The 24,921-nt window shown below is 37.8% G+C and overlaps 1 protein-coding gene across 3 annotated transcripts in view; it reads right to left on the bottom strand.

Moving 5' to 3' along the window:
- Positions 1-3,353: 3,353 nt before the first annotated feature.
- NKD1 (NKD inhibitor of WNT signaling pathway 1) overlaps positions 3,354-24,921 on the bottom strand; it is a 107,649-nt gene continuing 86,081 nt past the window's right edge. For 2 of the 3 annotated variants that reach the window (XM_032195472.1, XM_032195474.1), the window contains 6 exons: positions 21,679-21,785; positions 19,038-19,133; positions 10,926-11,073; positions 9,790-9,874; positions 5,232-5,362; positions 3,354-4,477 (listed from right to left, as the gene is read on the bottom strand). In XM_032195472.1, the coding sequence (XP_032051363.1) occupies positions 3,903-4,477; positions 5,232-5,362; positions 9,790-9,874; positions 10,926-11,073; positions 19,038-19,133; positions 21,679-21,785 (1,142 nt within the window). In that variant the 3' untranslated portion in view covers positions 3,354-3,902. The remainder of the gene's footprint in view (positions 4,478-5,231; positions 5,363-9,789; positions 9,875-10,925; positions 11,074-19,037; positions 19,134-21,678; positions 21,786-24,921) is intronic. The other variant, XM_032195473.1, reaches the window with a different exon arrangement.

The following is a 24,921-nucleotide window of genomic DNA, read 5'->3' as shown; positions in this document are numbered from 1 at the left end:
GACGTGTGGATGTTTGAAAAACATGTGGAAGTGCCTTCAGATACTCCAATGACATGAGTATTAATTAATTCACCAGCTTGATCTCTTATAAGCTTTCATTTACTATCAGCTACTACAAAACTATCACCAGTAAGATGCATTAGAATAAATACTGAAATCACTGCCTGCACATTACATAGACTTCAAACCCATTCTCCTGGAATGAAACTATAGGCACCCAGAAGCCAGTGATAATCTGGAAGTCTTGCTACAGATTTCACTGGGATAGAGATTTTACTTTGCTATCCTTAGCTTTGTTGACTTGGTATTAGGTGGACATGAAGCTGTGAGAAGAGCTTAGCAATCTGTATTTTCAAAAAACCTGACTTTCCCAAAATTGTAGCTGGTAGAGCTGAGCAAAATTTTTCAGTTGAAATTTTCTTCAGCATATAGCGCAAATTTTGGGATTGGTTTCGTTTTGTTGTATTGTTTTGTGTAAAAACAGAAAAAGTAGGTGAAAAGGATGGAGTTTTTATTTGAAATGACTTTGTGCCATTCCATTTTATTTTTAAACAGTGACAATATTGATATATTCTTTCCCCTTGGAAATGAAATGTTTTGTTTGACCAGAAACTGATTTATTTTAAATTTAGATTTGGCCACAGTTTTGAGTAACCCAAAATAAATTATAATATTTTAAGGTTTTCAGAATTAATAAGCTGAAAAAATCAGTTACTCAATGCACCTCTAATAATAAGGGACAAGAAATTTAACTTTTAAACTTGACAGTTTAATTATAAAGCCAAAGCATGCCCAGTCCATAACTTATGGCCTGATCCTATTCCCAAAAACGTTAATACAAGTTCTTTCATCAGTGAGATCTACAAGCACTGACAGCAATTGCAATAAGCCCCTGAAATCCACAAGAAGAAGAAGGAAATATACTTTCAGAACTAGTAAAACTTTAATTAACAGGGGGTTCTCTTGGCACAGTTTTTGCTGTTAAATAAATAAAGCATTTAGTCAAAACCGTCTATATTTACTATACAAAATACTGAAAAGCAAACATTTTTAAAAGATACGGAAACTTAGGGTTGTGTGAAAAGAAACTGTGCTATATGTTATTCACACTTAATGCACATAACACAACTGCAACACAGTATTTAGATACTGCATGTTCATACATGGCTGGTGTAAAGTTTTAGTATGGGGATGCCATGTTATTAAAATTTGTTTGTATTTCACAAGATCTAAACAAGGTTGAATTTGCCTTTTGAATCTCCAAATATAATAAAACCAAACAAATCAACTCAAGGTTGTATCCAATGGTCAGTTGTGTAGCATTTCAAAGCTCACTTGCATGGCTAGTACTGCACACTTTTCAATCAGATGGGATTTTGTTATTAGTGCTGTTATCTTTTCTAGCAAAAATATCTTTGGGTGAGAGAGCATTTATGCCCCTTTGCAGCCATCTTATGGAAAACCCCACAGATCTGAAAGCACTCAAGTTTTCCAGAACATTTCTTGTTTTCAGCAGTGTTCTGCATTAGAAAACTGGACTAGGAAATAATTCCCACCTCCAAGTCTTTCTGGCATATGCTCTACTGAAAAGAGAACAGCTTTAATTATGTTTTCAAAACAAATAGCATGGCATCCCTTCTTAGATGGAATGTACACTTGTGTGTTTGCATGCGGTATAACGTAAGTCACTTGAATACATCAGACTTTGTTAACACTATAATATAAATAAGCTTATTCCTTCTACTAGACATATAAATGCCTTTTTTTTTTTTTGCAGTCCATAATTATATATACATTGAAAAAGAATGATACACAAGCAGCAAAAAAGGCTTAGACTAGAACAACTCAGTGGTAACTAACCAAATTTGTGGCCTTTTCATATTTTCTATACAGAGAGTTCTGCATATAAATATTTTTGGACTTTAGGAATTTAAAAAATAAACAGAACAGTATAGTTGTCACACAGATCAAACACATTTTAAAAACATTTTGTTAGATTTAACAGAACACACTGCTGACAGCTAAAAAAAAAATAAAATAAACCAGATTTTTAAAAGAGGACAATAAGCCTAAACAACTGCTGATTCAGGGAGACAAGAGATGGACCTAATTACCAAGAAGCAGTGATTCTATTCCAATTTCACAAGAAAGCAAGGCTTTCAACTTTTTCTTTAAAAGTTGATGTCTCCGTGTTCTTAGAAAGGGCAACATCCCTCTAAAATTGGTCAGCAGTAAGGTAATACTCCATTTTGGACTGATGAAAACTCTAGTCAGAAAAAATAATAAAGGTCTTAAAATGATGTGGGATAGTTACATTTTACAATATATACTATAGGCAAAATACCACAACATTTAAAATAATTAAAATGAAATGCAAATATGTTTGATAGAACAGTTATATTGTTATGATGAGTTCTCTATTTCAAAGTTCCAAAAGCAACGTAGGCATTTTTCAGTCACTTTCTACCTGCAAAGTAGTGATCTGTACAAAACCCAACCAAATGGATTATAGATCTGGGCCCCATAGAAAGTAAAACTTGAATGTACTGACCCTTTTTTCACTTTTCCAATTTGCTTTTGACCTTCAAATTTCTCAGCAGCCAGTAAAGTCTTGTAAGTATGGTCTCAATCTCCTTCATGGAATGGAAGCCCTTTGATACAAAAAAAGTAGAAGAGGCCAGAATGACTGTGAACATTATTTTTTCACATGTCGAATTGTCTCTCAAATGGGAGAAGCACAAACTGGTAGGTGCTGGGGAAATTTAAATCAGAGGCAACTAAGAAAATGCCATGGCATGTATTTCAAAATGTCACTGTTATGGGAAAAAAATTATAATGTTAATATTCAAACCACAGATTTCTAAAACACAACAAAATGTACCTGAGAGTGTGCATATTTATATATATATATTTATATTTATATTTTATATATATTTGCCAACATTTAAAGTGAGAAAGTATATTTTCCTCAATTCTTTCTCAAAAAAAAGAACTGTGGATTTAAACAAAACAAACCCCCCAAACAACCCCTCTCCTTCCCAACCCCCCGTGAATTATACTTATGGCCCAAGCACTAAAGTCTACTGATGGTTTTGAAAACACCATTTCACATCCTCCTTTTTTCAAATGGTTACCCAAACAGAATGGAGAGTAAACAAGAGAAAAAAAAAATAAAAAAAAAAATAAAGGAAGTGTATTTAAATATAACCCAGTATATAACAGGCTGTACTTGTGTCAGTGAAGAATCTCAAAGAAAATAAAGTGTAAGTCATACAAATGTAGCTCTGTTGACAAGTATAGCTAATGTTTCTTTGCAATTAAGATAATTTGAAAGGATGTGAACACAAACAGGCTACATGAATGCAGTATATTAAAATTTCCCCTGTAGCACATTACAATCAATAAAAAGAAAATAAAATCTGAATAATACTAGAGGTAGCAGCTGTTTGTATTTTCTGTTATTCTGAGCATCTCTGGAGTCCAAATCTTCGAACATTGCTCCCCTGATAAAAGGCTTGTGTGCGATCAGCCGACATAGAGCAGACTGGTAAGCTAGATGTCTGCAATAGTGTTTGAAGTATCTTTCCTTCTACAATGGAAGTAGTACTTGTAAAGAAGTGCGTTGACGACCTGCATTAAATCACAGCTCAAAATCTATGGCTGTTTGCTGTTTTACAAGCCACTTAAAAAAAAATCCACAAGTTGTTTAAGTAAGCTATGCAGTTCCACAACATATAAATAGGGTAAGTTTCAAGAGTTCCATATAACCTCTAAAATAAACGCTAGCTGAATATTAATGGAGTAACAATAATATTAATCATAGTAATGCCTTAGTTCTGGTGTCACAAGAACGTGCTTCCTTCATATGGGATGATTCCCGGAGGATGTTGGTGGGATCTGTTTTATGTCTGGTAGAAATGATGGTAGTGGTGGTGATGCTCATGGTGGTGGTGGTGTTCATGCCTCTGTATCATTTGTCCGACTTGGCCTTCATACAAAATGACTGTGGGCAGGTCTCTCACATGTTCCTTTTCCACAACTGTCCCTGGAGACTGGAAGGTTTTGCACATCTGGTGATTCTCCTTTGCCCTCTGCTTATGCTTCTTGTGAACCTGTTGAGACTGCAAGGGGAGGTAAGGAAGATTCTGTCCCACCCGTGTACTTGGGGAAGCCATTGGCATGGGCCCCCCTTGAAAAGGTTTGTTTCTTACTGCCCTTCCAGGATGCACAGGAGCAACATTTTTGCCCTGGGCCTTCGGAGACCTCACAAAGTGCTTGTTTGATTCCTGGTTCCGGAGCCTCTGTTGAATTTCTGCAATCTTGGCATATGAACTCTCAGCTAGATTGATGTGGCTCGGATCCACCACTTGAGATTTCCTATGGTGAGCATGGAAGGTTTCAGGTTCATGAGAACGGGATCTAGTCTGACTCACAACTCGGCTTGGTGGGTCATGTTTTTGAGCTGCTGGAGGAGATCCTAGAAAATAACGAGCTGAGTTAGTCATCTAGTATTTCAAAGTTTTAATTAGTAGCACACAGTTGGCAGGGATAGCATTATCAGCAGAGTGAATTTTTCCTAAGGAAGTGAATGCAATTATAGCTGTCTAGTTTAATTATATTTAATCATTCTGATTAGTAAATAATACACACACATACCTACATATATAAAAATATGTTTAAGTATATATCTTTAAAAGTCTTTACATTTCATTCTCTTGCTCATTATCTATTTGAAATTCAACAAAATAACTGTGAGTGGAATAGTAAGAAGTTGGCAGAGGACAGAGAAAGGGAAGAAAATCCAAATCCCCTTAATGTGGGGGACAGAAGGCAAAATTCCAGGTATAAACCCACATTCTCTGATTTTTTGGTCTGTAATGAGTACAAAGAACATGCGACAATAGATGCTGGTATCATCTGGGGAATGACATCCGCTATCCAAAATTCAGTCCTCACCTCACCAATAGACTAGATCTACTAATTCGGATGTAAAGATTGTTCTGCTAGGCTGTCCTCCAAGTTTAGCTACACAAACAAGTACTTCAAAGCACGCTTGCAGTACATTAGCCACTCCATTGTGATTCCACCTTCACCAGTAATTACCTTGCAGCATACATACAATCCTATTTCTTCCAGTAAGTTACTACAAACAAATCACAGTTTCAAAATTCATGCACATTTAACTGAAGAAAGAAAAGACCAAAAGCTTGCAATATAAATTACCAAATTACCTGGCCCAAACTTTGATGTATAGTTTTCTATTCCTGCAAGATCCAAATAGTGGTTTCTCCTTTCAATGTTCTCATCAACACAATGACGATAGCACCCACTTTGTTCTGGATTGTTCTCACTCTGGTGATATCTGTCAGCAGGAAGCAAAATTACAATTCAGCAGAACTTCTTTAAAGTTGTTATCACCATCTGCAAACCAACAACTAATGGGCCCTTTGAAGTGACAGGAGTTGCTCACAAAGAAACAACAAATGCTTGAAATTCTGGATGACCGGATTTGCTAAGTCGATAGGCCTGAACTGACTGTTCTTTCCCCTCCTATAAATTGACCCCGATGTTGCAAAGCAAAGGAGGCTTTCAAATCGCATCGCACATGCAAAAACAAATAAAAATGTTTCAAGGGTTTATTATAGTCTGTCTTAAGGCCAAATCATTCTACTGATTCCTTAATCTGGACATGCCAAAGAAAACCTGCTGTTTGATTCACAACTGTTCCCACTGCTGTCGGGAAGTGCTGGGGTGAGCCTTGTGTCAGATAAACATTCATGTGTATCTGCTTCAGAAAGACAGACAATAGCACAGGTGTACTAACTAGAAAAAGGCTGAGAAGAGAAGGTGTTGGTAGGATACATGGAGGTAACTGCTGCTTTCTGAAATACAATTAATAAGGTCAAATCAGCTGCTGGGTTCAGAATCTCAACTCCTTTTCCTGCTCAGCTTTGCAATTTTATTTATAGCAGAACTATTTCCTGTGAATGAATATCTGAAATACCATTCATTTATGAGGCAGAAAAAAATCAGCTAGAGGTTTACAATATTGTAGCCTATAATGCCCAACAATTCAGCAATTTAAGTGAATCTCTGCAGATATGAGCAATATATCTTCAATATAACAAGCAGGATAAGAACCACCAGATACTTCAGCCTCTAAGACCACAACATCAGCTTTGCTCTTTCACACACTCCTTGCAATTGGCACCGATGTCAGCCTACAACCAGAGTCTGTCCTTGTATCTTCTCTGAGTTTCTAAACACAGGATCCATTCTGTATGGTGGCAAGCACTTTTGTTTTGAGTCTATTAACACATTTCCAGATTTCCAGAGTTTACTAGTCCCACTGAGCCTTAGCGCAAACTGCTTTCCAGATCTAGGTTCAGACTGTTCAGGACATTACAGAACCGAGTTTCCAGTGTCTCTGTAAGACACAGGTCTACAGTTTCTTTGATAGATGTCATAAGACTTGGCCTACCTGGAAGATCATTTTTACTCTACTTTGATAAAGGTCAAGCCTCCTGAATGAAGGAGAGTCTGAAAGAAAGCAGCTAAGCTTTAAAGACTGAGTCAGCTTTCAATTCTGGAAGTGACATATGGTACTGCCAAAAAAGAGGGAATGTTCAGATTTTTTTTTTTTTTTGGATACATAGTCAACTTTGTACCTTACCTGCTCAGACACACCTTTATAAATTGTTACACTTTAGAAAGTAAACTTAGAAGATCTCCAGGGCTAGAACCTAGCTAACTGATGTTGCCAGGCATGAGTTGCCTACAGAAACCATCGGGACTTGCACGTGTGCTAAAGACAGTGCAGTTAACCCAGAAAAAACATTGTTGGGTTTGATCCACCACAATTAAACAACACTGTATACAGCACTTTCTGTCGAAAACAAAGTTAACAGGGAACCTTTTTCTTTTTTTTGTAATAAATTCCATCTCTCATCAAGACACTGAAGAGAAGCTATCCAGTACTGCCACAGCCCAGCATTCTAATAGCTTTCTTACATGCAAGATGATATTCAGCAATGCAAATATACACAGCAAAGCAATTATACACTGATGAGCGATGTGCTCCACTGTCAGAGAACTTAAAGTACTGCTGAGAATGGAGGCATCTGGCATCCAACCTTAAAATGCTCTTCCGCACATATATAAGAATACCTAGGCATGCATCAAGTATGCATCACGTGCAGGGTGAAAGAATACACATAGTTGTTCCAAGGTTTTGTTTTGTTTTTAAATATGAAAGGCATCTGCTTAAATGCTTGTGGAGTGTATGAAAGCCCTTTCTAAAATTCCTACACTGGAGCGTCATTCTGATGGCAAGCACGCAGCAAAACAGTGGGTAAAGGGAATAGAGTGACAACAGAGTGCTGAGCAGAAAAATGCAAGGACATTTCCTGAAAGCTACACTCACAGATAACCTAGAGCTTAAGGCAGGCAGGGAGAACTCACTGAAGTAGGAAAGAGAGACAGAATGTGCATCAGTGGTAAAATGAAGATGTTTTTGAGCTTGGTGTGCATCATATTTTCCCTGTTGCACTACACTGAGCAAACTAGAATTGCAGTAGGATATCTAATCCACAAAGTTGCCTGCCAGTCCTCTTACACCACCATTTTCTACCACTCATGTCAGGCAAGCTAGCTATGAATCTAGTTGCTTGATCTTGATACTTGTATTAGCCCTACAGGTGAAAACTCCTGCCTGGAGCTTCCAGCACATGAAAAATCTAACCCATTTATCTCCCACCTTTGGGATAAAAACATTCCTATCCATTTTATCTTGAATATTAATCACATCTTGGGTGGAATTCCTAAGTGACTGAATTTGTGAAATGTGTGCACTTCTCACAAGTTCTCATTGCTGCTCTCCAGGGTACGTTTCTCTGCTAGTATCATGAGACAGTGATGTGGTTCAGGGACCTTTCCTGTTGGTTAGCAATTTGGCCAGAGTGCATGAACATCTCTGCAACCTAGATAGTGGCTCAATTGTTTGTCCTGTCCACATTTGATGAGATGCAACAAAAACTGTCAGATGTTGATACTGATCTGCTCAGCAAAAGATACAGTTATTTCCTGTCTAGGAAGGCTCTGAAAAAAAGAATGATGAGGAGGACAAATGCAGCAGAACCAAGATTCTACCCCAATATTTGCTGCCTTTTTGCCTGCGGATATAAATGGAAATGGCTGCCATCCCTAAAACCACGACATTTGCAAAAACAGGATTTTAAGGTGGATGAGCAGGGGACTTCAATCCAAGAGAGGATTTTTGCAATAGATTATCAAGCAGAAACAGTCCATTAAATTCACATAGGGCAAGTCCTTGCTTTTGGGAAATGAAATCTGAGCACCACATCTAGGCCAGCAGGCAAAAACATGGAGTATTCTTTAGTTTACACTGAATGCTCTTTACTTTGAAAAAGATTTTGTACAGAGTTGCTAACAGATTATAAATCATTTTCCAATCTGAAATTTGATTTTACTGACATTCACTCAATGGGATAACTTACTAATATTTTTACTCTGTCCAGAAAAGGAAGGCATATTTTTGTTGTAATTTCTAATAAAACTGAACACTCCTCCTCCTGATAAATTTATTAAACTCAGTACTCTTATTTTGGACAAATATACCTAAATCCATGGAAATCCAAATCTGGATTATTATTTTTTGTTTTTATTTGCAGTTGAATAAACAAATACAATTGATAATTCAATATCTTAACTGTGGCATTGCAGTAAACATTTCCCTCTGCCTTAGCATGAACTAGAAAATCCTAAAACAAATGGAACCTATACACTGATACGACCTTTTTGGAGCAACTGATCTACATTAAAATAGCGATACAGTTTAATGTATCAAAATTTCCTGGTTTTGTCTTGTTTTTCTATCCATTAAAATACCAAATTTGGAAAAGGAATAACACACCTACACTTAACTAAGAGGAACATTTTTCTTAGCTGTAACAAAGTTTAATAGTTGAAAAATACATTGCAAATAATCACATACTCTGAAGTTAATATCTATTCAGGTAATATCTATCAGTGTGTGGGATTGAGCCACCCTACAGCTGCTGTAACCAGAACCATCTTAGCAGAAAGGAACACGTAGCCAGCAGTGTACTGGAAGTTCTTGCTGCTGCTTCCTCTGCAGGACATGCCCTCTGAAGACTGTTTTCTGCAAAGCTGATTTTGTCTGCCTCTCATTACAATCCCCCTTTCTCCTTCCTTCTGCTCTCTACTGTACCCAGTGCCAGCTCAGAGGTCTTCCTTTAGGAGGAAAGGCAGTAGGAGAAGCAGTTACGGCCTGGTAAACAGCACTGAGTTAATAAAGGTTGGAGCTAACTGAGTTGACCCATGAAAAAGATGGGTTGGAAGGAGCACAGAAACAGGAGATAGCACCTATGAAGATGAAAGGGTTTAGGGTGCTTTTAGCCAAAAGGCTATGCTATATTGCTTAAACTCCATTAATAAATATTATATTTGCAGCCTGCAACTAAACAGATGCTGTACCCTGAAGAGCCAACAGAAGAAAATGTAACATGGACCACAGTTTTCTTTAAAAAAAATAATTAAAAAAATCCTAACATGCAATTAAAGGGTTGTTGCTGCTTTTTTTTTTTATATGAAGTATCCAGCTATGGTATCTGCTGCCTGTTCCATGGAGAAAAATCTTCTAATGTCTGCATTTTTAACATAATTTTAAGTAAATAAAAATTAATCAATAGTTGAGGATTCCTCAAAGCTACACTGTGCTTCTCAGGAGACAGGGCTCTTTTCCCTTACCTGAGAGAAGCCCGCTGCTTCTTTTCAGAGCTTCTTAATTCTTCATTGGCTTTGCTTTCGGCTCTATGCCTGGCACTCTGCAAATCTGCCAACAAGAAGAAGTACATATTCTCACATCACTGTCCTTGCCAATCAGTATAACGAACGTGCTATGTGGCAAATACATTTTTTCTTGTCCATAGATCAAGATGTAATGTATCCTTTCATGTAACCTTCTTAAAAGTGCTTTTGTCCACAGGGCAGATTTTAGGCAGACATAACCTTGGCTATAGAACATTAATCAGGGTTGGGCTCAAAGCCATGTGGCAGGTTAAATGGAGCCACATTCACACTGATATACTTGTCCCTCAGGAGGGCTCGGTAGCGCAGAGCTCAGTGCGGTACTAAGACACAACATAGCTTTCCAGCAGTGAAAATTTGCTTATGTCTGCACTTGACTGAGTGGATGTATATATTAAAAATTAGATGCCAGGGCTCTCTTTCTGGATAAGGTGCCCATATTTTCTATTGAAGTACTACATTTAATACTGTAAATATTTAGTTTAGTACTACTTAACCTACTGAAACAATTATGCTGATATAGCTATTATTAGAGTGAAAATAAAGTGAATAAGCCATCACCGTATAAGCCATTTCATAATGGCAAACTCTTCCAGTATAGAGAAATGTTAAATTTTCATGCTCAGACTCGTATAGTTCAGCTATGCTTAATTTTTTATTCTTATCCAGCAACAGTGATAGCTATGCACTTGCAAGAAGCATTTTTTTTACCGCAATACTTGTTTTGATGCAAGCTGAGCATTGTAATATCAAAGTTAAAGTAGTACAAATAGAAAAGGCCTTAAATCTGCCTCACGGTATGCAAATGCAATTGCACAACACATGGGTTCTTGCTGCTGCCAAGAGGAAAAAGTCAATCAGGAGAGGGAACCCAAATTTGCTTAACATACATAGAAGAAAGGGTAGGTAGCTTTGCACCTGAGATCTTAAAACAGATTCATGAGGTTTAAAATACCCGCAAAAGTATGTGCCTTAAGTATATATTTATTTGTTTTGACAAAATACAAAGATGGATATTAAGAGCCCCTGAAAATTTCTCATATTTTTTTTTCCAATGGTTGAGTGCACATCCTTACCAGTATGATTTAACAAGATACTCTTTTTCTTCTGGCTGCCATCTGGTGCCACAGTAAGTTTCACTCGCAGGGTTTTACTGGAACTAGGAGAATGGTTTACTGATGCATCAACTACCTCATAGATGGTATGAAGCAAGCTGGTAATGTCCTAAAGTTGGATTGAAACACAAAAACATACAATAATGTGAAAATGAACCCAGGGATAATTATTCACACTGCGATTCACTTGGCCAAGTCAAATACGGAAAGTGAGGAAAATATTGGACTTTACACCTCCAGTAAATCTTACTACTACTTGTTTGTTTTTTTTTGATTTTTTTTTTTTTTTTCTTGCATAACTAACTAGTTGATTAAATAGAAGAAAACTAGTAAGTGATGTGACAGAACTGTAAACCTCAGGTTTGGAAATAGTCTAAATGTCACTCTACCAAATCTTTACCCTGGTCTAGCTTACTTTGCAAAATTCATACCAATTCTACATTTACATTTTTGAACAGCTGAAAGTACTCATTCCGGTCTATTTCAGAACATTCTTCACACATATCTTTGAACGCAATAGGGCATGAACAAATGCTTACACATCTAACTGTATCAGAAAGAACACTAGCCAGTTTTTATAAGCTGATTGTTTCAAACAGAGGAAACACTGCAGCTCTCCCTGTTTAGCAGCTGGTGATGCTCAGAGGTCTCTCATGTTTATCTTCTATTCCAGCCAGGCCCAAATAGGGTACTATCTTAAATTGCCCTGATGAACAGGAGATCTCTTGGCTCCCCAAACAAATTCCACCTAAATTTATTCTGGGCACCAGCTTAAGGACAAGACATTCTGGTTACTGAAGGTTATAAGGACCCCATTCAATGTATAACCAAGAAGTTCTCAATGCTGGTCTTCCTATTCCTTGATCTATCCTAGTAGTGAAGCACTTTCCAGATGTCTGAAAGCACAGAGGAAATATCTTAATCATCCTTTGTTAAATATAGCCAGTTCTGAGGATTAAGTCAGGTCTACAAAAACACAAAATCTCTCTTCCTTTGCTAGGGATCATTCCCAGAACATTGGCAGTTCAAAGTTCATTTTGTCCTAATGGGCCCCAGCAGAAACGCCACTTCAGTAGCCAACATATCACACATTCTTCATTATCTAACTAGCTTTCTGCTCACACAGAATTTAGGGAAATACCGATGTTATGGCCAGGACAAATGATTTTACAGTAAATGATCTTCCAGTTCAACAGGCAGAATGAATAACTAAATCTTAGAGGGTCCAGACTTTGTCTTAACATGTACCCTTTCCTAACTTCCCTGCACTCAGTGAAATTTCTCCAGATATGTGAAATGAAGAAAACATTCATAGAAAGCACAATCTGCAGTATTTTTTCTACCACTGCCACAGTCTCTATAAATGGGCTGTTACTACCACACCAATAGCCACTTCCCATCCCCTTGACAAGAACCACTGTCTAAAGGCTGAATGAGGAAAAGACTGCTCAGTGACAATCTGGTAGTCACGTCACAGCTCTTTAACACATCTCACTTTTCACACTTCCACCCTAATTTGAAACCTAGCCAGACCTCTAAATAGACACAGCCACGTCTGACAGCCAGCTTGAAGGGCTGGATTTTTATTTCATCTATAAGAAAAAAACAACCAAGCAAGAACATAGACAAACAAGCATGTGTTGTTCTATATACCCTCCATAAATTATGTTCTAGAAGCCTTGTGCTATATTCCTACACCTCCACAAAACAAGCCTTGCCTTTTGGCAGAATACTTAGGCACCACATTTATTCTTAACAGGGCTTCACACACTCACCACTTCAGTGAAAGGAACCTTTCCCATACATTCCTTAACAACTGTTGGTTACCCAACAGGGCATCTGACTACTATCAACAGGTTATTATCAACTCCTTCATTCACAGTAACCTCTTCCCCTCCCCTTTTTTCAGTTAGGCCAGATGTTTGCACAAGCTGATCATCTACTTAATTGTTTACTTCAGTAGGCAAAGACATGCAGTCATAACTCCCACCGTCCTTTTAAGTTAGATTTTTCTAGTGACGAGGTTTAACTTGCTAACTGTCATACAATCTGTCCGTTTTGCTCTTTGAGGGTCTTTCAAGCCACTTGACCCAGCAGTTTTAGAAGTACTCCCAAATGCTGTCAGGGAAGGCTTGTGACAAGCAGCACTTGTGACACATACTTGGCAAGTCAGAAATATGCTTACACACATCACGTCAAGACAACTTGCACTTCTCAGCCAGATGGGTCTGAATTAACCCAAATTAATGTCCAGGCATCAAGAAGTTTCAGAGCTGCAAAAGGTATTCAGACACCTTATGTCTTTATTCTCTGCTGCCTCTACATTTCATTACATGTTTAATACCCAGCTTCTTCCATGACAATCTGAGTTGCTTTGCATTTTGGCACTGAATAGCCGTGGTCGTCAGACTGGATATATACCAAGATCGAGGTTAGGGATATCCTTAAGTAACCACTTAATGCTTATGTTGATCTTTTAAATACCAACAATAACATTTTTATTATAGGATTCATTTACTTGTGGTCCTAATTTGGGGTTGGAAATCCTAGTGAACTGACGGTTCTGATTTGGTCAAACAAGTCTGCTTGGGCCATTCACTACTCTATCATCTATCAAAGTCCTGGCGGAGTAGGCACCGGCTACAAGGCAGCTTGAACCTCATGTTGCTGTCCAGTTACTGCTTCGCATCCAAATTCCTTAAGGCACTGATCTGGTAGGAATGAAACTGTCTTTGCCAATCAGTTTCAAATTGTGACTAAAACTACCTTCTCGCAGCCCTTTTTGGCAGCTAACAATGGGAATGGCTTCTAGCCAGATTAGTAGCACTAGACCATTACAATATGTTACAAAAACTGTGTTTTACAGCTCTGCCTATATTTACCCCCTAAAGAATTTTCATCCTCCAGTAGCCTGACAGGAGACTGGGGTGATTTATGCTCCCCTTGAAAGCTGTCCCACTGAACATTATCTGTATTTAAATTCCTTAAAGAACTGCTTAAACCCACTGACAGAGCTTTGCCTTGCACCCAATAGCTTGGGCATTTCACCATCCTCAAGAAATTAATTGTCAAGAATCAAGAACAAAAACCAGTTCAGTTTTCCTCTCCTGTGGTACACCAACCAGCACATCTCAGAGATAGCCTATGAAAGAATCCAACTTTTCTACACAATGTATTTCTAGTCGTGTGATTCTGCAACTACTTTGCTTAAGACTGCTCGGCACTTACCCTACGAAGTTTCATCCCACACTTCTCAAATGTCCCTCCTTTTCACATGAAAAATAAAGAAGGGATTTTTCTTAGTGATTCCCACTTTCCCAAATATGAGTTTTACCCTTAAATGAACTTTTAAACTATTTCTACTTAAAAATCATTGTCGATTTTTTAAACTTCTATTCTGAATGAGTACAGAGAAAAAATAGCAAGAAAATAAAGGTTTCTCTCGTTTATAGCAAGTTGATTATATTTAGTGAGGAATTCAGCTATATAAATCCAAATGAGTTCTGAAAGGTTTCTAGTGCACAGAATTTCTACTGGGATAGCTATTTTAATCAAGTAAGAAAACTAAAACTATATTTTTCCACGAAGAGAAAAACAAAGGCTTTTGTTCTGTAGTATCCAAACAGCCAGCAAATGTCATGCCCAGATTTGTGTCTTGCTTATTGAATGCTACAGTTGTTTTTTCCAGGGCTGAAGTATTTAACAGTGTTAATCTTTATGTTTTTCACATCCTATTTTATCAAGCAGCCAATATAAAAAAAAAATAAAAAAAAAATTCTGGCAATTTTAACAGATTGCCAGAAATTCTTGCATTAGAAATATTAAAAAACATACTTTTTTTAAAACATTTAGAACCTTCAGAGAAAGTAGTGGGTCCACAAAAAAGAGCAAAAGCAAGTTACATTTAAGTAGGTATCATTCCTTACATTTAGGTATTCATAATTCCTTACAGAACTCATGTTGCTGAGTAAGTCCCTATTCCAGTTAGTAATTTTTTGTTTCTAAAGAATATTACCCCAGTGTTAGTGTAGCTTATCATCATAGGACTAGTTAGCAAACTAGAGATTCTGAAGAGGAAACTAAGAGGCTTTTACAGCTGAATTTACAGCTCAATTTAACAGAATGGGATATTTGCACAAAAAAAAAAAAAAAAAAAAAAAAAAAAAAAAAAAAAGATTATATGACAGTCCCTCTAATACAGATAGCCGTGGCTCTCTTGGTTCTGTTGCTGCTTCTTTATCATGAATTAATGCAATAGTGACAAATGAAAAACAGCAACTTTCAAGTCAAGGGTCAGGCTAATAAATACTAGCCCCAGTAAAGTTGGTATCCTTCTCCAAATCCTCCAAATCAAAGATTTGGTGCTGAGTTCTAATGCAGAAATAACCTCATGCCTTTTCACTCATAAGAAGATACAAGCAAAACTAACTAAAAAAAAAAAAAAAAAGATAGGGAACGCACAAGAAAAAAATGGGTATTTAATGTAAGATACAAAGAACATTTTTAGCATTAAAAATGCATGAAGAGAAACATCAATATCAGTTCATTACCTTTCCCTCAGAAAAAGAAAAGTACAAATGTCTTATCTGTACTTTCTTTGTAGTCTGATTTTTACATACAGCAGGATGTTTTTACTGCAACATCAGCTTTGTTTGATCATGTAAATTTTTGTATCATTCTTATTTGGAAACTGAAGGCAGCTTCACTTGCTATCTATTCAACAACCAGAATAGAAGAAATCCCCTCACACCATTTTTTTATTTTATTTTATTTTATTTTTTACTCCTGACAAATTTTTGTGTGCTTATTTCTATTCAGCTACTCACCGAAGAAACTAAATTTTCCAAGAAAGAACTGATTGCACAAAAACGGCTGGTGTTTATGAAGTGTAATTACATTCAGAGAGCTCAATATAAAACCTCATGGATCAAAACACATTAGTTAAATTATCCAAGTTTCAAGTCTGATTACAAATATCCATATGAAGATAATTACAGTGCAGCTGTCAGTTCTAAAAAGGCCTGCAGTACATAATGAATTGTCCTCTTATGGCCTATGAAATGAAGGGAAACATTATTAGCCAAATTTTGTAATATACATAGTAGAGCAGGAAAAGTTATCTCCTACTACACCAAAAGGAATGAAAAACAGTCATCTTCTATGACAGAAAAAGCAGTATTTTAAGAAAAGACACTAATGCTAATTTTCTAATTTGCTATCCCAATACTTATGCTTTCATAATGGGTGTATCCCTTCAAGAAGCATGACTAGATCTGAATTTCTAATTATAAGGACTAGGGAATAAGTCATACAGACTCTAGGAGAAAATCAAAGCAGTATTAAGTTCTGAAGATGTTGTTAAGATCCAGAAGAAATTTCACTAAGATGGAATTTTAATGCTCTTGCAGTGATTTGTCATTGTGTAAAACCCACGGGAATTTTTATCCAGTAACTAAATCCATATCTTATTTACAATTTTCAAACATTTTAATGAGTAAAGTACTTAGTCCACTTGCAAAATTGCACCCCACCTACATGCCTCTTAGAAACTTGATTTTATACTGTGCATTCATTTAGGAACTCTTTAAACATGTAGTCTAACAATGAATTTGAATCAAATGAAATGGATGTGGGTGGGTAAGTCACTTCCTTTTCCCGTGTCTCACTTTTCCAAAGTGAAAAACAAGGATGATAATGCTGACTTCTCTTTTTAAAGCACTACAAAATCTACAGATAGAAAACTGACTTAAGAAATTTCATCTCACTCATTTCATCCAGCTGTAAATCCACAACAGTCAAGTGAAATTTTCAAAGGAGGAGGAAAAGGTCCACACTAAGCTTTTCTCAACAGACTACTGGACCTTTGTTTAGAAAAGCTGACCAGTTCTGAAAGCATTTCAGTTTACTAAATGGCACTAGTACAATTCAGCCCTCTTCCTTAGACTGTCCGTTCGGTCGCTGATCCAGCAATGTGCCTCACACTTAACTCAAAGCATGTGTCCCATTCATTTTAATTGAAACTATTCACATTTTTAACATCCACCATTGTTAAGCCCTTTGCTGGATCAGGAGCAGAACTGTTTAACAGGCTACGGGACCAAGCCCACTATGTTGACTGCCAGTGTCTCAGAGCCTAATAGAATGAGAAATTCTACATCATATGAAGAGACAGAAAATCCTCTTTTGTGGCCAACATCATCTATGAGCTATCATTCATTATTCTTGCACAAACAACTCTTAAATTGCATCTGGATTCAACAAAGGAAAACCAACAAGATGTTTTATACAAATGACATTGGAACAGCTTGCAAAAGAAGTAACGCAACTGGAAAACTCTGCAATGGTGTATAGTATTATTACTATCTTTGGTCACATGTAAAGAGCTGAAAATTATCAACCTATTTAGTCCCTTGGTTAAAAGAATTTTTTTTGGCGGAGGTTCAAGCCTGAATATAGCAATCTCCAGACCTCAGGGTAGTATAATTTTCAATCCCCACACAGATTTGGTTTCAGTTAAGCTGCAGTCTGCTCTTGTACCAGGGAGAAGTAGAATTTGGCTGTAACATGTTCTCTAAGTACAGTCAAATTAAGCCCTTTGGTGTACCACATAATCACAAATAATTATTGTATACATACTTAAAAGCATATTCTTGTTACATTCACCACACAGAACTCCCACTAACATTACTGGGAACTCCATGCCTGCATGTAAAGGACACCCATGTGTGTGGGTTTGGGTTCTGTTGCGTTTTGTTGTCTGTCCATTTATCCCTCCCCCCATTGTTGAAAGTCAACATAATCTTGTAATGAAGACTTAGCCTTGGGTCTCAAAATATCTGGGTTCAATCTGCCACTGGGTTCTTGTGAGACTTCAGGCAAGTTACTTAATTTTTCTGGTGTCATTTCCTCACATGTTAACAGACTTTTTTTCCCCCTCCTCCTTGCCCTCTCTCTCTCCAGCTTCGGTTCCCATTGGAAACTCTGGGGTTGGCCTGTAACTTTTCATCTGCCTATTGCCTTGTATGAGGGGCACAGATTTCATTTGACTATTCAAAGTGCTATCAGAATAGAGACTAAAAAAAGCCTAGAAATGATGCTCAAACACATGTTAAAAACCTTGAACCACCATTTGGCAATTTGTTTAGAAATGTCAAAAGATACTTGCTTCAGTCTTCTAGCAGAAATGTCTGCCCTCATTTAGTGGTCTAATGTCACTATACTTTCAGTATGTACCTTACACCTTCTCATCAGTTCTTAGTAATTTCCATAGATATGAGCATAATAGCCAACAGAAGCAGAAACTGTCAATTTTCACCTGATTATCTGAAGGCATGCAAGCCAGTAAACATACTTCACCAAAAATCAATGACAGCACACCGTGGTAAATCTCAGTAAGAGACACTCTTCTAGAGCTTGCATTCTATCCAGGTAGAAATAGTTCTGAAAATGGACTGTACACTGATGTATACATCCTGTTATTTGGCTTCTTATTTGTGCAGAAAATACAACTTGAAGACATCCCAATTAAAATAAAAATACACACAGGTGTGCTTTGACAGGCATTCACTGTGGTCCTGCAGCAAGTATCATCAAAACTATTTATACTTAAAGAGCAAAGACTAAAGAAAGCAGAGATCAGCCTAATATTCAAGAAAACAACAGAACAGTATAGTTAGTCCTACATGGAAAGAATTTCAGAAAGCAACTTTGCTATTTGGTTAGCTTAACTCTGAAAAGCAGGATAGAAGCCAGAACAATATACATTTGCAGGGGTTTATTTTGACAATGTGTTTAGTTGTTCAGTTGTTTCAGATATTTTCCCCCTCAAATGCCAGTACTATTTTTTAAAAGGCTAATCCCAGATATTAAACAACAACCGGCTTAAAAGTGGTACAGTTCATCTGAAAACAGTAAACTACTGGTGGGATTGTTTCTAGGAGGGAAGGGTCCATGGAAACTGCTGTTTAAGTTGGCAGGACACCTCTATTTCATAGAAGAAAAAATGTTCCTGTTATAAAACACTTCTCTTGTTAGCAAACGCTGCACACAAAGGGGCAGCTGCACTTCGCTTACCTCGCGTGTGACTCTTCCGTTGTTATCAAAGTCATACAGTGTGAAGGTCCATTCTTGCCTGTTATCTTCCTCTACAGACACATCACATTGCAATTCCTAAGAAACATGCAAAGAGCAGCTGATTACCTAAAGCAAAAGGCCTGTTTGCAGAGGAGACTCTGTAGAAGGAGGCTGCTTGCTTTCTTCCTTCCTTCCTCCCTCCCTCATGGGAGGAAGCTTCAGGATATGTCCAGGGGGGCGTCTGTCCACCCCACTGAAGATGTCTCATCATAATAACACGATAATCCTAACTCCTTTGGGCCAGGCTGCCGGGAATCTGTGAGACGCTTTCTACTTCATTGTAGAAAACACAAAAAGGTACAAGAAAACTACTCCCTGAAGCTGTTGGAATGTAATAAGATTTCTCCCTAAAAAGTAAGAAAGAAAACTCAGCTTAACTCAGGAAGAGAAAGATAACAGAAACAGGCTCACAGCGTGAGGCAGCAGACCACAGCGCCAGGAGTAGTCACGAACATGAAATGGGCACACGGCACAAATCCCCCCTCGAGACCCATCCTGGCTGCAGATGCTGGCTGCCCACACCACAGGTTGCTGCTTAGCATGGCCCAACACCACGGAGCTGGCAGGGAGCAGCGACCTGGGAGCAGAGCCCTATCCTGATTCTGTGTTTCTGCTGGGGAGTGCGAGCTGGGGAAAGCCTGGAAGAAGCAATTTGTTACAGGAAAAAATCCCCAAACCAAAACCAAGCCTTCAATCAAGAACAAAGGATGCACTTCGACTGACTCCAGTCACCTGGGTGCAAATCGTTTGCTTCTTCTCAAGACCTGTGCAGTCAGAATAATCCTGAGCCACAACAAGGCGAAACAGAAAAGTTACAGTGCAATTAAAATGAAAGCCACTGTATGCAAGTAAAATAAACAGCTCCAAATAGCTTCAGCATGACAGAGCTCAAAATACCTGGTTGATCTTCTGACTTGAAACCAATTCCCTACAGCAGTTCCCGGTCCCCCCTGTCCCCTGCTGAGTTCAAAGGCAGTCTTCCCTCACTTGTTAGAAGCCCGGCTGAAAGCTGCCAAGTGCCCCACACTCCGCTGTGGAAACACCGCTTCAGATTACACAAACATTCCCAGCACCTTTAAAAGCCGGATGGCGTTCACCTCACATTTCGACTCCTGTCTCGACACTCGCCTTTCTGATTCTTTTATACCTTTTAAACATTTACGGATCTCTTAGCCCCTACCTGCCATGGTTGGAAAACCTTCAGTTGTAGAACAAGGGGAAAAAATATCAATACTTGGTTCCTTGCCACACATTAATCCTTCCCTGTCCCACACTGCCTAACATAACATCTTTATGTGAGGATGTGCTCTGCTTAGTTAAGAGCCATGGCAATCTTCCCTGCATTAGTCATAGAGCCTGGTACCAAGTGCTAACCTTTATGGCATGCCAAGAACTACTTGGGAACAAACACAGACTCCACCGCTGCGGTGCAGTTCCAGCTACACTGGGCACCAAACATGTTGACAGGTGTCCTCCAACGTTCTAATATCAAGGCACTGTTAATTGCAATTTATCATGCCTTTCCTGTCTGCAAATCTCTGCTATTCAAGGGAGAATATAAAATGTGCCTAGAAAAAGAGTTACTGCTGTGCAAAAAAAGGCAGGGAAAGTCACCTCCCTCCAGACAGCAGACAAGCACCTAGTGACGCCTGAACTGCCTATGGGAAAAGTACCTCCTTTTAATCAGCCTTAAAACAGTAAAAAATAAATTGCACCAGACTGCTAAGCCCTGCTCTAGAGAAGGAAATGAGCACGCAAGCCATGCTGTAAGGTGGCTGCGTGGTCCTTTAAATAACAATTGAGGAATGCAAAGCTCATTACTGTGACAGGCTGACAGTGCTGAAAGGTAGAAGCCTGCCACATCTGCTGGAGTGCAGAGACGAAAATCTGTGCTGTTTCTTGCCAGTGCCAGAGTATCTTTCTGTTCACCAAGACAGACAACGCTCTACCTGGATGACAGCATGTTTCAATACTCATATTTATTAAATCACTCTCTATACAAACAAAACCTGCCAACTGCGCACAATGTCTGGCAGTTTTATGACTATTATTATTATTATTTAAAGTATGCAAGAAAACAGACCATCCAACTTATTACCCCCCAGGATCCTTTTTCTCCTGCCATCTGATGGATTTCCACTGCAGTATATGAGGGATGTTTCACTTTGCAGGCCCAGGCACAGGTATCTGACAGCTAAGAAAGCTTTCACAAATATCTTCTACACAACTATATGAAATAGTCCACAAAAGCCAATTTAAAGATTTGATAACATAGTAGATAGCATAATAAATTATTTCTGAAATGATAGAGGGTTACAATGAGCACCTCTTCTTGCTATACATTTCAGAGCCTACCAAGAAGTCATCATAATCTGATTTGCTCCAAACCTGGAAATAAAACGTACTAGTCTAAAGGAACAACACCACCAACAGTAAGACACTGACTTGTGCCACTTATACTTTACCTATTACAATTGGAAGAAGATATAAACATGCATCAGAGGGCACTATTTGATCCTCAAGTTATTCTTCTACCTTAATTATGTCAGTACAGTGTAACTTCAGAATACAGAGGACTTACTTCAAATTTTAGTTGCTTCTTGCAACCTGTGCGTGTGTCATTTTCTTTTTCTGCTCTCTTTTCATCTCCACTGCAAACTCCATCTGTCTTCTCTGGAGGCAAAGCCACTGCAAAAATATATTTAAGAATAAACACTTATAAGGAAACGTCAAAGCAGTCTTATATTTGCAAATTTGTCTTCATATATAGGGTGAAACTGATTTCAGCAAACGTGTATGAGAGGATCATTATACTTGATTTGCTTTTGTGTTCACTTCACATCTGGGATAACTTCAGCAGACAATCTACCAACAGCTTTTGGTACACAGCCTCTTCTACAAATATCACTAGAGTCACAGGAGGTTCAAACAAACTGTTATGAAAATATAAGTCAGCAGAACTGTTACTGTAAATAAGTTGAATAATTTTGCAAAATATTGAAAGTATGTGACATGTTGCAAAAGCATATTGCATTCATCAGCATTGAATAGAGTAATGAAGCTGAAATGAAGTCCCCATTCTGTTCCAGCCACCCTCTTCTAACACATACAAACCTTATGACCTTCCTAAAAGGTAACACTAACCTGCCAAAATGATTAAAACTGTGTGATTGTTTGTTTGTTTTAATATGCATGAAAAAGTGTATTTCACCTAAATTTCAAGTTAAAAAATTTGCACTTCCATAATTCAGTAGGACTCAAAGAACATCAAAATACTAACATCATACATATATCACAGCATATCATATAACAACATCTCAGAAAGATATATATACTTCTTATGCAGATTAACAGAAAAATGCCCAGGAACTTAATAGCTTAGGCTCCTACAGAGGCACTCAGTACCACACATGATGAAATCCTAACTATGAATATAGAATTATTTTCATCAGACATATGAAAATGTACACAGATTTTTAACCCTACTCTCAGACTTTTCAGATATGTTTTTATTGCATCCTTATGATTCTGCCAACAATGCTATGCCCATACTTCATTAGACATAGCAGTAATCCTGCCTTCTTCCCCCCAAATAAAATGCATTACAAGAATTTAGGCCTAAATGTCAGCATTTTTCTCTTGTGCTGCAACATCTGCATTTACCCAAATGCTTTATTCTATTGCTATGTTTCTTGGGGATGCCTTTGTAAGTAAGATCTCATATAAGTGCCAGTTCAGTAAACTGAAATTCCTTTAAAAAAAAAAAAAAAAAAAAAAGAGATGATTCCCTCCAGTTCCCTCCAGGTTAGAATAAGCCATTTCAAACTCAGTTTACTCTGTGGTTCAGCCGGTGTTTGGCTCTACTGAGGTACCTCCCAAGTACCCTCCCAGGAAAGCAAAGAACTAACATGCTAAAAATTAAGACATTTACATTAGATATTTTTCAATTTTTTATTTTTTTTTTTTTCACAGATAAAAATAGAACAATTAGCTACAAACAAGCAAACAAACAAAAAACTCCTCACCTTCCCGTAATTTTATACTCTCAGAAATCCCAAAAGCTAAGGTTTCTGCCACAGCAGTCACACTGCCACATTGCAATGTGTCATATTTTCTGTGCTCGTTTCTTTGCTTAAATTTAACACTACTGCATTACTGGTTTTGGTCTTCAAAACTGTAGCATCCTATAAAAGAACCAGTAAGGAAAGGGGTGAATGAGGCAGAAACATGAACCTTTGGAATTTCCTAACTTCAATATTTACCTGCAGTTGTGGGGTTTATACTAATGCCAGCTTCCAGACATGGACATGTAATTTGCCTTGTACAAATGCAAGTAGACATGGACTCTATCATACCCTTACTCACACAGTAATAGACTTTGATCTCTACTCCAGGCTATGTTAGAATTCCCTATACCAAACCTGAGCTAAGCAGGAAGGCCATCTGAAGAAAAAGAAATCTCACTTCATGGCAGTTTCTTTCCTTGCCCATTTAGTGTAGTAGTACTGGATGAGCAGAGATTGTTTGGTTTTGTACAGTGCTTACCATAATGAAGACACATATTATAACAAATATTACTTATAATACTGAACTCTGAAGTATATCAGAAGAAGGCCATATGTTTTATATTCACTTTGACCATAAACACCACTCCATATTTCTGGAAATTCAAAGCAAAGGCCACACACACACAACCAACCATTACACAAACAAAAAAGACAACATTCGGTTATCCACCTTAGGTCAGCCCTGTTGCTTCATTCCAGAACCAAGAAGAAATGAAAAGTCCTTCATAACAACTAGTCACATTAAGAGTGTCTCTTTGTAACCATTAAACATGCCCCTAGATTTTGAGTGGCTCCTTTGTACCAGTAACCAGTTCCTCACATTGAGGAATCTAAGTAAGCTGACAGAAATATTTGTGTGAGGGACTTCTGCAATCCCTCACAGTCCGGCTCCAGTGAGTGTGAAATAAATGAAAGTTGGGATGGTATGACCCTTAGATTTGTTGGAACAGTAGACAATTATTTGGAAAAAAAAAATACACCTACCTTATCACAAATTCTTTTAAAGGTATAAAGGTATATAATGTTAAAAAGATTTTTACAATGGTCTTTTATCCATTAAGGGACAGCATCCCAAACATTGTGCTCAGGGCACTGAGGAGCAGATCTTGAACAAGGTGACTATACCCTGCACCAAAGCTCTATTTTTATTTTTATTTTTATTTTTCCCTCCTCTGTCAATAGGAGGCATCTTACAGGACATATACCACTTGCTTTTGCACTGCACTGAAAGCTACTGGTGTGCGCAAGGAGCACCAGAGCTCTCCAGGCCACGGGGTGCTTCAGAGAGGAACAATGCCAATGGCACAGACCTACCTACAGGAACAGCCCTTCCACTGGCATGTTTAATAACCTTTCTGGATGTACAGTATGTGTGTTCAGATAGGAAGCTTTCACTTTAATGTATAATTTATGTAACAGAGGAAAAATGTGCTCTAACAAATTAGTCCTCTCAAAAAACAAGAGTTCAACTATTGGGGAAGGAGGGGATACATCTTGCAGTACACTCCTTGAGAGAGTTTAAGTACTGTATGCCAGAAATTATCCTCTTTGAGCTTTGCTGACCTTTGATCTGAAGAACTCATTGGCCTTGCTGCTCCAGAGAATTATCCTTTGAAATCAGTTATTCATTTTGGAGCTCAGATGAAATGGGGAAATCTGGTGATCTCACCCTGATGTCAAGTTTCATTCAGCAAAGAAAAATGAAGTCTAAATGAGTTAAGTTTAAAGGCGAATATGGAGGTATTAAAGTAATATTT

Source organism: Aythya fuligula, chromosome 12 (assembly GCF_009819795.1).
Source record: "Aythya fuligula isolate bAytFul2 chromosome 12, bAytFul2.pri, whole genome shotgun sequence".
Classification (NCBI taxonomy): domain Eukaryota; kingdom Metazoa; phylum Chordata; class Aves; order Anseriformes; family Anatidae; genus Aythya; species Aythya fuligula.
Note: the sequence above shows the minus strand (reverse complement) of the source record. Positions and strands in the feature narration are given on the sequence as shown.